The following is an 18,434-nucleotide window of genomic DNA, read 5'->3' on the forward strand; positions in this document are numbered from 1 at the left end:
CCAGCATTTGCTCGTATTGGGTTGAGAGAAAACCGCGGAAAAATCCTCAACAGGTAACTTGCCCCAACCGTGATTCGAACCCGGGCCACCTTGTTTCGCGGGTAGACGCGCTAACTGTTACTCCACAGGTGTGGAAAGCTTATTATTTACTCTACTTAAATGCAATAGAATTATTATACTACCTTCAACATTACATTATTTAAAAAGTACTTAATTAAGAAATAGAGTTAAGTTCAAGGTTTTATAACGTTGAATTTATGTTTTTTCAAACCGTACAAAAGTATATAAAAAAATTAATGGAGTTTCGTTTCGACATTGCTAAAATCTTTCATTAAAATCTTTTTAATGTTAAACAAAAATCGTTATATTGAAGCCTTTCGCATACGTTTAAAGGTATTTTTTTAATAGAATGTTAAAAATCCAATATATAAAATATTTTAATCCATAAAAGTATTTATATTTTAACCTACTGCTCGGCACAAAAAAAAAACAAACTTAGTTTACGTAAGCGTAGGAAATATCTTTTCAGTTAGTTGGCAACACTTCACTGGCAGAACGACAAAGTCATCCAGTTAGTTCTACAAGTCTTGCAAACCACAGATAGTAGTCACGGTTAAACAAGTGACAAACAACACAGTACGTTGTCAACTCACCGTCGACGTCACTGTTTACATCACTATCGGTCCCTGCACCACCGGCGATGACCAGGAACTCCTGCAGGTGCTTGGGGAGCTGACAGACAGGAGTACCAACAGCACCACTTCCTCCACCACTACCATCACACTCCCCACCACCCCCTATGACGTAACAACTGTTCGTGTCGGTTTGTGTTTTGTTCTGCATTCCGTCGTCACTTTCTTCGTCGTACTTGAGCCCCAGCTTGTCCATTCTCTCCCTCACTTTCCCCATAAACTCGCTCTCCAGTTGGTGCGCCGTTGCGTTCGAGTCGCCGGCTTCCGTTTGTTTCCCTGACGTCACTGCGTCGTCACGTGGGACAGATGACAGTCGGATTACCTTATGACGGCGTCGCTCAGCTCTTTCCGCGACTTTGTTCATGTACTCTAAGTACATCTGCTGCCGGAAGATTTCGCCACCTGTCACTTGCGATTCCGCTGGAGGAGGCATTGACTTGGGGCGCTGCGACGCCTTCATTTGTTCGTATATTTGCTTCGCGTTTCTCTCCTCCAGGGAATTAATGTCCCTCGAGAGAGAATGCTCCTGCTTCGTAACTCGCTGCATTACGATATTACTGTTAATAATCGCAATGTCACCCTTCTTCGAAATTCGGTAATTTTCCGCGTCGAATCGGCGTTCGAACTGCTGACTTTCTTGCAATATTCTCGATTGTTCTCTTTCTTCTTCTTTCGGCGGACTGTGCGTCTCAGCTTTATTTTCGTCTGCTTGTTTATGTTTAATTTGTTGTTGCGGTAAAGGTGGCCTCTTTTCTTGGGTCTGTTGTTCGATTCTGAGTGCTTGTTGTTGGGCCCGCAGACGTTGTTGTTGTCTCTGATGTAACAGTTTCAATTGTTGCTCGTGTCTTTCGTCATCTCTAGCTGACGTCAGTAGGAATGCAGGTTTCATTGCTTCTCGACTGGGTACATTTCCCTCTTCTAATTGCTTCTCTGGTAACGAGAATCGCCTCTCTAAGATATCATGTTTCAACTTCAGGTGATCTTTCATATCACTCTGGTCAGGAGAACAAATTCCCTTTGCTTCTGGTGTAGATGAGGCGTCCTTCATAGACCGCCTCACAGGTCCCGGCGAAGACTGCGTACTTATACATGCACTGACTGGAGGAGTGGAGTCCTTGCTTCGACTACCTTCCGAGTCCTTAGTCGACCCGCCGAATCTAACCAGCTGCAGCCAGTCTGATAATGATCTTACCCTTAATCTTTCTTTGTTTATCCCTCCATTCATGTCCTGCCCGTACCATGATGTAACTCTCTCTTTTTTGGTGCTTTCGTTCTGATTAGTCCAAGCTGGCGGCTTTCCATCTCTCGGCGATTGGATGTTACTGTTCTGGCCACTCCAGAGCTTATCTCTGCTATCGTCTGAACTCTGGCTGTAGCAAGATGGCGACCTGAGCGGGCTCCCTGATTGGAGGAAGGTGTCGCCGCTGCAGCAGATGGTGGAGGGCCTCTTTTGCTGATGCATGAACCCCAACATGGCGAGATGGTGCTGATACGAGTGTGGTAATGGCGGCAGCGGTGGTGGACTGCTTGTTGCTGACGAGGAGGATGAAGGCGACAAGTGCTTCGCTTGGAATTCTTGCGGCTCCGAAGATGCTGCGGCAGCTCGGAGAATTGCCAACAGACGGCTGCTGCTCCTGCTTCTCGCACAAGCGCTCTCCCTCCTCGCCTCCCCTCCGCTCGGTGTCCCCGTATCTTCACTCACTCTTTCTCTCTTCTTCTGCTCCTCTTCCTGCACATCTTCTAATCCACCTATTACCTCCCCGGTATTTTCCTCGGAGTGTATTTTTGAATCTAGTGACGTAAGTACTGTTCTAAATCTCGGAGATGGTACAAGTTTAACAGCTGTACTTGTCCTTTGATCCGCAACATCAGCTGAGATCGACTTAATCACTTCACCCTTACACCCGTCATTAGAAAATTGACTTGGACATTGAGAGTGACTGAAAAAGTGACGAATACCAAACACCCTCCTGCTAGGGGGTGGAGGTGGGGTAGCTTCATTGTAGCTCCGTCTCTGAATAAACTTTTTATGTAAATCCAGGAGATTTTCGGCTTCTTCAGGTGTAGGCGATTGGCCTTCACGGTATGCCTGCCGTTGTGACGGTGACAGGCATACAAACAAATTAGGATCTTCTCTAGTGGGCATACCTAACCAGTGACTGCCTACGAGGGAAGATTGTGACGTCACAGGCTGAGGAGAAGGGGTGACTACTACAGAGGCTGGTGCCTGTTGTTGAGTTAATGACTCCTGGTTCGTGGACGACAAATTTGGTAAAGACCCCGTTAAAGGCGGTTTTCCATTGTATTTACTCGCTGGCGACATTGACGTGGCGTTAGATTGATTGGAGCACCTCACAGCTTCCTCCACATTTACGTTTCTACCCTCGTTCTCATTCTTGTTGTCTTGATTTTTCTCAGGCTCCATAGACGTAATCTGCATCCCTAAAATATTAAGAATATGCACCCCATGCGGCAGTGAAACTACCCTATCTATTGATAAATCTCGCAGAGTTTTAGGGGATGCAGCAAAACGTTTCTGAACGTTAATATCAGTACCTGCGGTACTCATCGATTTCTTAGATTCATAAATATTTTCATGGCTCCGGGATTTAGACAGTCTACTGCGGTAATTAAACGGAGAATATATTTTTCGGGGAGGTTTATTTTCTAAGCTTGTGTCTTCTGTATATGACGAGATGTCAGCATCCGAGGAAAGAGGGGAAAATCTACTAGGACAGAAAACTGCCGTTCCATGAGACCCGGCGTCACTGCTAGAAGATTCGTGACGGGATCGATTTGTGGGGGTAATAGAATCGAGGTCTTCTAACCCGTCTTCATCGTCCCTCGGACCGAAAGAAACATTCTCCTGTCCCCACCATCCCCGGTTCGTAACTGGTTCCGGAAGAAGAGGAGATAACTTCGAGTCCGAATCAAGTTTAACTTCTTTAAAATTCAGTTTCATCTCTTTGGATTCTGTACCATCGTTACATATTTTAATATCAACTCGAGACTCTGTTACAGGGAGCTTTTCATTGACTTCCTTAACGCCTTTCGCATCATTTTCAATTGCTTCCACATTCAAAAATTCATCTTCTCCTTCTTTTAGCGTTTCCTCGCTAGCATCTCCAGACGCCAGTTCCTGCATTATAATAGATTCCAATTGTGCCTGATCGACATTTTCTCTTTGAGGTAGTAGACATAATATTCGTTTTACAAAACTGATAGTTTTTGAATCGCTATTTTTCTGTGAATTTTCTACAGACACTCTTTCGGATATATGCTTTTCCTTTCTGTTCATTGTAAAACTTTCAGATTGTACAACCTGAATATCTGACTTTTCTTTGTTGGTACCTTCAGTAATTGTCAATTCTCGGCCACTTGAGTTCTTGTGGGTGGTCTCGTGTTCGTTAGAGATTGGCAACTGTTTCGCACCGTCAGTGATGTCATTGTGAACTGCGCTCGGGTCGTTATTCCCCTTGCATGCATCTCTGTCGTTATTGTCATTCAGTCTGGAGTCGCTGCCAGAATTTATGTTGCAAGTGTCTGCCAAATGCCGCAAACTATTCTCATTGCTTGAACCCGAGTTTGATGAACTGGTTTGTCTGCCTGTTACTTTAGACACGTCTGACAAGACTTTACTCCTTACGAACTCCACATTCTCGTAAATAGACGATGAGCTACCAGTAGAAACATCTGGCTTCGCTTTTTCTCCTTCTGAATCTTTCGTCGGGAAAACCGGTTTTAAGTTCCTATGGAATTCAACGTTCTCATATATGACATTTGATGAATTTTCTTCTTTTACTTCCAGTTCACCACAGTTTTCTGACGTTGTTTGTCGTGTCTTTGTTCTTCCTAGGACTGGAAACTCAACTGCCTCGTACAAGACATCAGGATCATCCTCTCCATCGGCATCCTCGGCGGCCTCATCTTCAGCTGTCCTCTTGCCTGTTCCACTGCTTGTGCTGCCGCTGTCTTCGTCCAGGAACACAATCTCGACTCCATGTTGCCTCTGTCGTGCTACGCCCTTCCTCCAAGTACCACTCAAATCGCCCTCCTCGTCACTACTCTCAGCTAGTTCAATCATTACTCCTTTCCCACTATCTTCCCGATTTCCCTCGCTGTCACACTCTTCGATATCACCAGAATTCTCCAAAACATTCTCCATGTCGGCGGAAAACACGTCAATGCTACACTCCTCGGAGATAACCCTGGTTTCAATAACTCCTGCCTCATTTTCCACCCTCTGATACACGCGATGTGTTCTTTCCGCGTTTTCTAAACCGTCTGTATAAACATTAGTTTCGGAATAATACACGGATCGGTTTTGAACACACGCCTCTTCACACGCTTCCTCATTCATTCTATCATCAGGCGTCTCATAGACTTCATCGTCTTCACTGTCGTGGTTCAGAAATACTATCTGGTCGGTCTCTGGGATATATACTGCTTCTTCCCACGATTTTCCCTTGGTTCGAACTCCTGCCTTCGATTCAACAGCCCTCGCCTCGTCCATCCTCTTCTCCCCATCGCTGTAGTCGCTGCTGTTTTCCTCCACAATCACTTCCAGACCTCTCTGCTGGTTGTACGACGCGGGATATGTCTCCAAAGATGCCCTGCGTTTGCCTCTTCTAGACGCATACAATTCCTCGACGGTACAGCCAGAAGCGTCTTTCAAATAAGCTGTTCTCGCGTTTACCGCTTCTTTGCTGTAGTCCGCTAGGTTGAGGCTGTGTAGGAAATGCCTCAAGTTCTCTTCCTCTTCGACAGCCATCACAGGATTAGGATCCAGTAATTCTTTCTCTTCTGCTGTAAGTTTCACATCTTGAAGTAAGGCAGTAGTATTTGTTGTCAGCAAGCAGCCACTGCCGCCATCTCCAGCGATGGCTTCTCTTTCCAACAAATCGTCGCAGCAATCAATTTCTCCAGAACAAAAGTCCTCAACTTCTTCCCAGATATCATCCTCAACAGCTTCGACCACTACAGCTCTGCATTCAACAGGACATTGTTCCGACGCCACACTACCACGCGCTACTTCGGGATCAGTCCTGCTATCTATCTCCGAAGACTGCAGCATAATGTCTCCCGGAGAAGCATTGTTGTTACTACCAGGACATGTGACATACGTGTCATCACTTACGTCACTGTCGGGAATAGACTGTGCGTGTTCTGTTGTAGTACTCTCACCTGCTATTAAAATAGAGATATCGCTTCCATCTTTTAAATAAATTTCGTTGTTTTGTTCTTTCTTGTTTTCACTTAATGTTATTACAAATTTTATACAATCTTCATTGTTAGCAGAAGCAATATCAGGTGTAAATATTTCTTGTTTATCGGCCGCATTCTCACTTACGTTATTTTGTTCATCATTTCGTGGAAATGTTATTGTTTCTTCCACCATCTCCCCAACATCTGCAACACATTTTTCACTGTTATTCAAAGTAGTATACTCCGATGTTTGATATTCTTCTTGAAGGTTGCAGGTATTATTTACAGCGAAGTTCATCACTTCATCACTTCCATTTATTATGATTATCTTCTCTTCCGTTGTTGTACCAACTGCTGCACATTCCATTTCATTCTCGTACACGAAATTGGACGACTTGGCTTCTAACATACTTATTTTATTTTGTGATGTATTTTCTTGGTCAGTATCTTCTATGATAATGTTTGACTCCTTTTCCATTGTGGCGGTACTCACAGTACTATTTTGAGTAATATTTTCTGAAGCAAATTCCACCGACGACGCTTCTATCTGTCTTCTAACAACAGTGGTTGTAGTACAAGATAGCTCGTTTTCATCTGAAACAATTTCGTGATCGTCTATAACTACGTTCACAGTCGTAGAACCACTGTCTTCATTACAACGCACAGAACTGGAATGGTACGATTCTTGCTTGTTAGGCGTAGGTTGGTATTCATTTTCTTGTTTTACCTTCATACGAGATAAAATATCAGAATCACTTTCACCGTTAGTATTTTTTAACCTTCTCTCGTTGCTCATTGTTGTGGCACTATGAGATGAAATATCAGACACCCGTTCACTGTTTTCATTCATTGACTTTTCCTCGTTGTCCACTGTTCTGGCACCTTGAGATGAAATATCAGACACCAGCTGACTGTTTTCATTCATTGACTTTTCCTCGTTGTCCATTGTTGTGGCACCATGAGACGATATATCAGACGTCCTTTCATTGTTTTCATTCACTGACTTTTCTTCATTGTGCACTGTTCTGACACCATGAGATGAAATATCAGGCACCAGTTCATTGTTTTCATTCACTGACCCATCTTCATTGTGCACTGTTCTGGCACCATCAGATGAAATATCAGACACCCGTTCATTGTTTTCATTCACTGACTTTTCTTCATTGTGCATTGTTCTGGCACCATCAGATGAAATATCAGACACTCGTTCATTGTTTTCATTCACTGACTTTTCTTCATTGTGCACTGTTCTGGCACCATCAGATGAAATATCAGACACCCGTTCATTGTTTTCTTTCACTGACTTTTCTTCATTGTCCACTGTTCTGGCACCATGAGATGAAATATCATTGTTTTCATTCACTGACTTTTCTTCATTGTCCAATGTTCTGGCACCATGAGATGAATTATCAGACATCTTTTCATTGTTTTCATTCACTAACATTTCCTCGTTGTCCATTGTTGTTGCACTACGAGATAAAGTATCAGATGCCTGTTCATCGTTTTCATTCATTGACTTTTCCTCGTTGTCCATTTTTGTGGTACTATGAACTGAAATACCGAACACACATTCACCGTTTTCATTTTTGGAAATCATCTTATTGTCAGTTGTTGTAACACTTGAACTCATTTCGTTAACATTCTCGGTTTCAGACTGGGATGGACAAATCGTTTCCTCAACCCTATGCGAATCGTAATCCTTATTGTCAAAAAATGAATGTGTGTTATCTGTAGTAGAAAGGCAAGAAATGATTGCGTAAGATTTTTCCTCATTCGACATTTCCATAACCTCCTGATTCACGTAAACAATGTCAGTGTTGGATGATGCAATTTCCTGTTCTAATGTGTTTACGCCAGGTTGTTCGCTTTTTGTTCCACTATCAAGTTCAGTAGATTTTTCTTCATGCTTCTTCCCCTCTTGGCCTAGATCTGTTCTCTGTTCTTCTAAACTCCCATCCCTCATACAAAAAACATTTCCCTCAGTTTCATCTCCTCTCAGATTCAATTTCTCTCTATCCGTATCAGTTCTTTCAATGCCATTTTTAATTCTGGCATCTGAAAATTTCATAACTTCTTCCGATACGTGTTCATTCTTTCTCATGTCGTTTCCATATACAGCCATTTCTTCCAACTCTAAAGAATCTTCCAATATTTCACTGCAGTTGTCTTTAGAATCCAAGGAATTCTTTTCACTCCTGTCATTATTTTCAATTTCAGTCACACATTTATTCGTTTCATTTTCAGTTTCACCGATATTAGCTAACAACGGAACATCAATTTCTACGTTAACGCCTTTACAGACAATTTCACTTGAAGCTGTTATGCCGCTCAGAGTCGCAGCTGTTTCCTTATATTTTATCTTAGTCTTCATTACTACTCCGTTACTAATAGATTCATCTTCTGACAAAAGTTTAGCCTGAGAAAGTTTTTCAACGTTTTCCTGACTTAAAACTTCTACAGTTTCATTTCGTTGCGCAGTTTCACCTGCTTCCTGTTCTACTTTACCTTCCTTGGAAATTATATTAGAAACTATTTCTGACATATCATCAATGTATTCATTAGTAGGCCTAACTTGTAAAGCTCTAGTTTCTTCCATCAATCTCGTACCTAGTTTGTTCCGATTAGAAATATCACACTTTGGAATGTCCTTTTCCGTATTTTTCTTTAGTGACGTTTCTTGTTTTCGACGACGAACGTCTTTCTGGCTGCAATTTATCGGTTCAACTCCTTTAAAGTTATTTTCTGCACGGATCTGAATATTAACAGATGAAACTCTCACTGCTACAGATTCTTTGCTTTCAAACTCCACTTCCTTTTTCTCGTATTCCGATAAGGAATCTATTTCATTTCCATGAGAACTTACTCCACCGGCGTCAGACATCGTGGCATCTGTATCCGGTTCCGTCGTAGACATATCCTGTGTCGTCTTATGTTCAGATCCCGAAACATCGGTATCAATACCTAATGCACTTCCAGCGCGGCATTTCCTTCTGTTGTTACCTCTTGATCTTCTACGCCTGCGCGATTTAGAACCACTGCCTTCTAAAGGTGTCGTGCTGCGACTGTTATTACGTGACGTTTTGTTATCTATAATGGTGTCCGAGTCTTCTTTTGTTTCTGCGGGCATTTCTCGCTGAGGAGTGATTTGTTGCCTTCGACGACGGCGCTGTCCTGAATTTTTATCAGCGAGATCACGTCACGAGGAAAGGCCGAGGAAAAGGAGAAAGAAAACAAAACAAAAACAGTGTTTTCGTTTTAGAAATAAAAGACTAGTTTCAGTATTAGTGGGAACTACGAAACAAACGTTGTTATCTTCAGTCAAAGAAAACGGTTAGTGACACATCAACACAAACTTCAACCAAGCAATTAAGTTTCTTTATTTACAGTCTGGGCCATAAACCACCGCACCTCTGCGAATTGTATAAATACTATCATTAATATAGCTAAATATCTTAATATCATCGGGCGAGATTTAGTGTCAAGGCAACAATAGGAACCAAATTAAGTATTAAATTAAGTATTAAATTACATAATTCTGATTGTTGTCTTATACAGTGTAAACGTCCGATTATTAAAGAGTCCTCTGAAGTTAAGTATTTAGGCATAATTTTCGATAATCATTTAAAATGAACCAACACATTAATTACCTTTGTAATAAATTACCTAAAATAGTATATTATTTTGTTTTACTGAGGAATTACTTGTCAATAAGTTTATTACGAACAATATATTTAATTTTATTTCAATCGGTAATTATGTATGGAATTATAGGATGGAGTAGCTCATTTAAATCCAATTTTAAACCACTTTATTTATTACAGAAGAAAATAATTCAAATATGTCTTCATAAACCTATTGATTTTCCATCTCAAAATTTGTTTCTAAACTTTAATGTACTTATCATAAGACAAATTTATTATAATGTATTAATAAAATCCATACATAAAAATCGAAATAATTTTTAATTGTATTCTCATAGTTACAAAACAAAAGGTATGAATTCTTTAAGATTGTTTGAACCAAAATGCAACATTGTTACAGTATTTAATCATAGTAGTATTTAATCATAGTAGAATATATAACAAATTTATATATAAATATCCTAATCTTGTCAATTCTAATAGTTCTAGCATTAAATTTAAAAAGTTATGTATGGATTTTATAAAAATTGAAAAATTGTGAATTTAAATTTATATTATATAATTGCACAGTAGACATAAGACAAATTGTATTGTATAATTATTAATTTCAATTCAGGAATCCGCCCCTGAGCACGAGTTCTACTCTTTCAGGGGCGAGCTAAAGTTTTTCTGTATATTTTATGTTACAATTATTAGCAAAATAATAAATAAATAAATAAATAAATAAATAGAAATTTTAATAACTTTAAAACGTATATACATAAATATAGAACTAAAAATATGAATTCTCTGCGTCTGTCTGAACCAAAATGTAAAACCAATGCAGCTTTTTATCATAGCATGAGTCAAGGTCCCAGATTATTAAACAAATTTTATTCCAATAATATTTCAACCACGAATCCTCTCCAAATTAATAAAAAAATAAATAAAAAATTTGTATTGGATTTATAGTTTGGGTTTGAACATATTAAACACTATTTAATCTGTATTCACTCTCAATTTTAAATTTATCTTTGTCTGTATTGGAATCCCCTCCTGAGCACGAGTCTTACTCATTCAGGAGTGGGCTAGTTTATCTTTCATTGTATTTATTAATTTGTATTCATTTCAAACTTACTAGTAATAATAAATAAATAAATAACTGAATAAAAACAAACGGTTGGTAGCAGTGACTGGTGAGATATAAATCTTATGTCAATTTCTCTGGAGATATTCAAGATAATAAAGTGAAAATATTAGATACTATAAATTCTCACCTTGTAAATATACTCGTATAGCTATGTTTTCATCAAGATACTAGAGATGAACAACGATCGAGAAAACGAGACTAACAGCGCCCGCAAAGCCGAAAACCCGCACGACAATGTTGTATTACGTCGCGTCCTTGACGTAAAGACTGGTTGTGAGTGTTCCGAGACTCGATATTGATCATCTCCCGAAGTCCCGAAGCCAGCAGTTGTTTATACCTAACAGAACTTTTATCGACTTTAGCAACTGTTACATATGTATCAACAATCAAGCAGCCTATTTGGAACATCTCTACCTTTCAGTGTATAATAATCCGTTCCCCAGTCTTTATTTAACTACTAGGCCCTTATTAAAAGGCTAGGAATTTACTTTTCATATGTTTAAGATCAAGTGTGCAATCTCAAGTCAAAAGATATTAACGTTATCTTTTATGTTTCTTAGATGTTTACATAAACATAGGTAATATCATATAATAGAACCAGAACATTTTGATATGTAAGATACTATTCTGTTTTGTCTTTTTGTCTCATTTAAACATTTATAATATTATTTATTTCAATGATGTACGTTATACAAAGTTACGAAATCTTTCCACGCCGACTAAATGCTATTTCGAGAATGACGATCGAGACTCGAAGCGCAGCGAGAATGACGAGACGAGACTCGAAAGACAAATGCAGCGAACACAGCGAGCGAGAGCGACAGTTAGTTTTGTTCATCTCAACAAGATACCCTTACTCAGAAGCAGGCTATATATTTTTTTTATGCTCGACCACGCCGAAATGTAGTAATTATACACCTGGTAGTAGCCCTTTAATGCACCTCATTAAAGTATACCTATTCATTAAAGTTCAGGTGTTCAGCCAATGACAAGTCACCTTTGTACCGTTATAAAATCGCAAGTATCGATTATTCTCGGATATGCAATCGAAAGACAATTAGCGAAAAGTCACAGAGGCTAGAAATCCAATAATGTCGCAGAAGGTTATGTTCTGTTACTATAATAATTAGCGTTAATTGTAAATAATATTCAAATAAATTCAATTTGTCATCTCGTTTTTCAATTCTAAATCAATTTCCAGGTTATATCAGACTAATGTTCATCTTATTCTCTATCAAGGTCAATGACATTCGGCCTCCGAAAAAATCAATACTTTCGCGCACATCTCACAATTCAGGACAGTTCGCACATAACCATAACATGACCTAATTTTGAATAATTTCAAGTTAGAAATATGGTCGAGCATAAAAAGTCGTATGAAACTTGCCTATAATGGTAATTAAGACGCTCGTATGAAAATTATGAAACGAGCTTGCGCTCGTTTCATAAAAAAACATACTTGCGTCTTAATTACTACCATTATAGGCTCGTTGCATAATGTACAATTATTTAATACAATTTTTTTCTATTTTATTTTAAGGTAAAATTATTTACCACAGCTCTACCACTGTAACGGTACATTAGCACAGTAATATTATGAATAGGTGTTAAAACTTTCAGTTCCTAAGAAAATGTAGTTTTTCAGAAATCGCGGTGAAAAATGTTGTTTTACAAACGTGGGAACGTCCATGAGTTGTTACCGCCTTAACACCAAACAGGAACAAGAAGAACAAATGCTGCCAACGTAAGTAGCATAGTTCTCAATACAGTACCGGAACATAATTAATAATTACTAAAAAATGCTCAAAATCAAAATCAACTAATATGAATAAAGCATGTAACAAACAAAACAGAAAATTAAAAAAATATGCGATAAAAATATCACTCCCCATAATAAATATATAACAGTACGGTGACTTGTGGCCCATCTTATAATTTTAAATTATTGTAAACATTCGTTAAAGACACAGACACAAAGATAATGACTAATTTCTACCGCGATTTATTATATAATAAAGTGCCACCTCTATATTAAAATTATTTTATAAAAATCAGTTGGAAAAATTAATTGCCTTTTGTAAATTATAGGCATTGCAGTTTTACAGTTTAAATACTCTCTATGTTTGTTCGACGTCCCTACGCCTATAAAACAAGATTAAAAATAATGACTGCATATAATTCCCTTCAATTTACTTCCACATGAAAAATGGTTCACGGACGCGGTAAATCTACCTATCGAGTGTTTCCAGCAGCTATCTCCCAGGCACTTACGATCGACTTCACGCAACTTTTAACTGAAACGACAATTTCTTAGTTGGTTATTTAACGACGCTTTATCAACTACCAGGTTATTTAGCGTCAATGGGATTGGTGATGTCGAGATAGTACTTTGGCGAGATGAGGCCGAGAATTCGCTATAGATTATATACAGTTGCGGAAAACCTCGAAAAAAAAAACAACCAGGTAATCAGCTCAAGCGAGAATCGAACTCACGCCCGAGCGCAACTCCGGATTAGCAGCTAAACGACAAGTTTCAAAGTTATTTCTTCCACCGATAAATTTTGACTTGAAAAGTCTATGTTCGATCTAAAAGGAGAAACAATTTTAACGCTTTTACATGACAAGTTTACTCCGACGTCACTCGTTGTAGCATTGAAAAACAAGTGTAAGATGAACTTTGTGCCTTGTGGTTTTCCTTCTCTCTGCCATTATAATAATTGACTCTGACTACACTTTTATCTGACTGTGATTGATTGAGAATTTTCATACGGTCCTCTCTTTCATGTGGTAGCTGATATTTTAGTCCATTTTCAGTTTTTCCATTCAAAATTTTCTCAAGTTCCTTCAACGAAAATGTGAAAAAAGAACTGAGACAAGTGGCCAACATGCTTGGAGGTCACATAGATGCCTTCTCAGAGTTTCAAATTACCTTGCAAGGATCCGCGATCGCTCACACGGTCCATCTCACTCCATTATCTAATAATATTGGACAGGATATACTAATCCTGCCTGTGGCAGTAGACTATTAATTAATCCTTAAATTCATCCTTACCTAAACTAAAAATTTCTTATGACTTTTCAAGCAGGACTTTAACTATGTATGTTAGGAAAGAAAGAAAGAAAGAAACAAACAAACAATCAAACAAACAAACAAAGAAGGGAAGAAAGAAAGAGAGAGAAAGGAAGAAAGAAAGAGAGAACGAAAGGAAGAAAAAAGAAAAAAGATAGGAAGAGAGAGAGAAAGAAAGAAAGAAAGAGAAAGAAAGGAAGAGAGAAGGAGAGAAAGAAAGGAAGAGAGAAAGAGAGAAAGAACGGAAGAGAGAAAGAGAGAAAGAAAGGAAGAGAGAAAGAGAGAAAGAAAGGAAAAGAGAAGGAGAGAAAGAAAGGAAGAAAGAGAGAAAGAGAAAGAAAGAAAGAAAAGAAAGAGAGAAAGGAAGGAAGAAAGAAAAGAGAAAGAAAGAAAGAAAGAAAGGAGAGAAAGAAAGAAAAAGAGAAAAAGAAAGAGAAAGAAAGAAAGAGAGAAAGAAAAAGAGAAAGAAATAAAGAAAGAGGAAAGAAAGAAAGAAAGAAAGGGAGAAAGAGAGAAAGAAAGAGAGAAAGAGAGAAAGAGAGAAAGAAAGAGAGAAAGAAAGAAAAAGAGAAAGAAAGAAATAAAGAAAGAAAGAGAGGAAGAAAGGAAGAAAGAAAGAGAGGAAGAAAGAAAGAAAGGAAGGAAGAAAGAAAGAAAAGAAGAAAGAAAAATGAGAAAGAAAGGAAGAAAGAAAGAAGGAAAGAGAGAAAGGAAGAAAGAAAGAGATAAAGAGAGACAAAAAGGAAGAAACGTCTAAAATTTTATTAGTCATGGACCAAAAGAAAACAAGAAAATTAATAAATTGTAAATGTTTCGTGATTAAGACTGTTAGTAATATTCTAAAGTTTAAGGCCTTAAAACAGAAAATTAACAAAATCGCTGTAATAGCTATGCTTTCAATTATTTTCAATGGTATAGGCCTATAAGACATTCCCGTAAAAGCACATTTGCACATTTTCGGACACGAATTTTTTTATGTAACTTAATTTCACACGAGCATTGTTTAATATTGTATCACATAATAGCTATAAACAATTGTGTTGCATTGTTAAAGTGTTACGACTAGAAATGTTATTTGTGTTAGCATCTACTACAGGTCACTTTTCGGATGAAGCTCTTGATAAAATATGCAGTCCTGTAAATAATGCAGGTACTCTGCTATATACTTGATGTGCATACATTAATTAACCTCCAGGGAGAAATAATGGTTAGAATTCATTACGTCGCATTCCACTGTATGTGAATAATACACTTCATGTTAAGTACAAGCAGGTCATGTGATACGGAGAGATTAATTATTTTATTCGGAACCTTGTGGTGAGAAAGAGCATTTTCAGACCCAAGCGGCTAATCCAGATAACCTTGCAGTCTCAGATATTTTAAGGTGAGACTTCACTGAAAATCATGAAAATTTTCAAAATATTTTTATCGACTATTTCACTTCTTTAGAATGTATATTTTTATATCCCAAGTGGATTTAGTTCAATTCTGATTACAATTTTTTTTAAATTAAGGCTGCAAGGAGGCGTGGCATTTTTATCAAAGAATTTTTTTAAATAAATTTTTTATTATAAATCTAGTAACTTTTTGTTCTAAAATTGGCTCTCTGAAGTTAATAGATGAATGTAGAGGAGGATTATATAGTAGATATATGTTACAGTCCACATCACCGTTTTTGGCATGTGAAGTAAGTAATGGGAACGTCAAGTACAAGTGTTTTACCTTTGCCGCAGTCAGTCTGACAACTGTGTCTGGCAAATGGCTGATCTGACATGTATAGGAAGTGGTACCATTCTCAGCTGCACTAGCAACATGCTCACAAACTGGGCATTATACTCTAGGACACACGCCAAAAACGCTGGCGCCAGCTGTACATAAATATTCATTTTACTTTCAAATCCATTTTTCTGTAAGTTTACTTTTCTTGATTAAGTTAGCAATGTATAGGATAGAGTAGCACGAGAGCCTACTGCAAGTATTTATGAGGTAGCTGCATGTTTCTATGCATTTATTTTGTAAGAAAATCTGCCAGTTTATTTTATTAATTTTTTATAAATTATACAAAAAATAACATTTTCAAAACTTCAAAATAATTTTTGAAAGTGAATAAATGAAGTATTTCATAAAATGAATCATAGAAATGTTTCTCTATGCCTTTTGAAAGTGCCCGAAAAAAAGGGAAGCTTAAAAATTAGGATCTTCTACTAAAAATTTGGGTTTCAAAGTATTTCTAAAAAAAAAAAAACAGAAAAAAATAAAAAAACAGAAGCCAAAAACATTTGGGAGTTCAAAATTTGGATTTGGATTTGCATCAGCAATTGTAATTGATGTTCTCTTATCTACTCCATGTTGTGTAAAAACTAATGTCGTCGTACCTGGAGTTGATTGATGACGACAAAAAAGGTTAGTAATTTTAATTACAATTTTAATTAAAATATCAAAATATACTAAAGTCGCTGGGGTAATAAATCAAGTTTTTAAACCATCACGAGTAGGCCTACAGAAACACACTAGACTCCAAATCTATAAGACAAGAGTCTAGACCTGTTCTAACATACGGTGGTCAGGAAGACGGATGAGAAACGTTTGACAGCGTCAGAGATGAGGTTCGTGAGGAGAACTGCAAGTTGTTCCCTTCTCGAACATCGAAGGAATGTTGACATCATCAAAGATCTCAACATGGACCCAACTGTCAAGTATACTCAACAATACTGTGCAAATTGAAAATCACACGTAGACTGGATACCTAATAGATCCTGTCCTACGCTCCACGAGGTCACAGGAGTTTAGGACATCCTATAGGACACCGTAATGGATCCACTAGGATCTAATATTTGGTTTATTAAGTATGATGATTTTTTATTATGCAATCTCACAGCTTAAGATGTATTCACTGTGGATGGTGGTAGCAGAAATCAACGTATTGATTTCGATATAAAAATAATAAAATTTGGTAATCAGGAATTATCTTTGGAACGAAGATGTGACAACACCGCCTGACATTTCAAGTATTGATGCGTGCAAGAACATAGCCTATATCCAAAACAAAATCTGCCAACTGGGTATTAATTGGACGCGGATGTAGGGTTGCCAACTGTCAGGAATTTTTCCGGATTGTCAGGAAATCAGTCCTCTTTGCAGGAAAAAATTAAATTGTTTTCAGGACGCTTAATGTCCGGAATTTTGTTCGTTGCAATATTATATTCTGAAATTTCATATTTATATTTCATTATTAAGAGATCCGACATATTTTGCAAGGGCTACCAAAGATGTTTTATAATTATACGATATACTTTTTGATGAATAGAAGCAAAGAGTTTGTAAGTATTATAAGCTATTTGGATAGAACACACAAACGATTTCATGGCGCTCATTGGTGGCATGGCTTGGTAGTAAATCAGCATTTGAATAACTTGAGCGATTCTGATGTGCATCTCTTTATGAAGGAAGCACTGAATGTGTATCAGAAGGCCATTGACTATTTGCGAAAATGCTTTGATTACGATTCTTCACTTCTTAAGAAAATCACTTTTCTAAGCCTTAGTGATACTTTCACATTCAGTGTCATTACTGAAATTGTGAATATATCGCATGTTAATACAGAACTGGACTTTGAAACCGGTGATGCATTGTACCAAGAATATTGCCTATTGAGAGAGATGATGCCGATACTGAAAGATCTACCAACTCCTCAAGAACGCTGGGACACTGTTTTGAAGACACGTAGTGTGCCAAACTTAAAGAAAATTGCTGAACACATACATGTTCTTCCAATTAGCAGAGCTCATGTGGAGCGAGTTTTTTTTTTAATGAAGAATCTCTAAACTGACGAGAGAAACCGGATGAAGCCAGAACTTGTAAAATCAGAACTATTAGTAAATACGAACTCTAATATGTCATGTAGAGAATTTTTTTATTATATTTCAACAAACAAAGAACTAATAAACAAAAACAAAGGAAGCAACAAGTATTCCTTCAAACAATGTTAATGTAGTGAGTGTAGAGATGTGTATATTTATCAACCCCTGTGCTTTTCAATGTGTACAGACTTATGGCATGTTCTTTAATATAGGGCTACACCGCTACAACCAAATAATAACACGAAGGCAATTCTAATTGATTAATTGAGCGTCAAAATACAAGTGTATTTACATTGAAATTCATTATAAGTTCATGTGTTTTTTTTTAATGTGTCCTGAATTTCCGTCTTCTAGAGTTAGCAACGTCCCGCGCCGTGGCGTCGCGGTCTAAGGCATCCTGCCTAGGACTCGCGTTACGGAATGCGCGCTGGTTCGAGTCCTCATGGGGGAAGAAATTTTCTCATGAAATTTCGGCCAGTGTATGGGACCGGTGCTCATCCAGCATCGTGATGCAATTGGGGAGCTACGATAGGTAGCGAAATCCGGTTGCGAATGCCAGCTATAACGGCTGGGGGGATCATCGTGCTAACCACACGATACATCCATTCTGGTTGGATGATCGCCCATCTCTGCTTCGACATGTGGGCGTGAGGCCAACAGCCGGCTTGTCGGTCTAGGCCAGTAGTGTCAGAGTTATAAGCTCCAATACCGGTTGTGGAGCTAGATCGGAGCTTATGTCTGTGGAAACACCGGAGCACGCAACCAGTCTAGTGGAGCGCTCCGCTCCGTTTAGTCCCTGTCTGACAACGCTGGTCTAGGCCCTTCACGGGCTGTAGC

General features: G+C 38.2%; 1 protein-coding gene across 15 annotated transcripts in view; it reads right to left on the reverse strand.

The window, feature by feature from the left end:
- Positions 1-18,434, reverse strand: part of LOC138701955 (uncharacterized) — a 920,371-nt gene that overhangs the window by 319,314 nt on the left and 582,623 nt on the right. For all 15 annotated transcript variants that reach the window (XM_069829333.1, XM_069829340.1, XM_069829339.1 and 12 more), the window contains one exon: positions 654-9,068. In XM_069829333.1, coding sequence (XP_069685434.1) covers positions 654-9,068 — 8,415 coding nt within the window. The remainder of the gene's footprint in view (positions 1-653; positions 9,069-18,434) is intronic.

Source organism: Periplaneta americana, chromosome 6 (assembly GCF_040183065.1).
Source record: "Periplaneta americana isolate PAMFEO1 chromosome 6, P.americana_PAMFEO1_priV1, whole genome shotgun sequence".
NCBI classification, from domain to species: Eukaryota; Metazoa; Arthropoda; class Insecta; order Blattodea; family Blattidae; genus Periplaneta; species Periplaneta americana.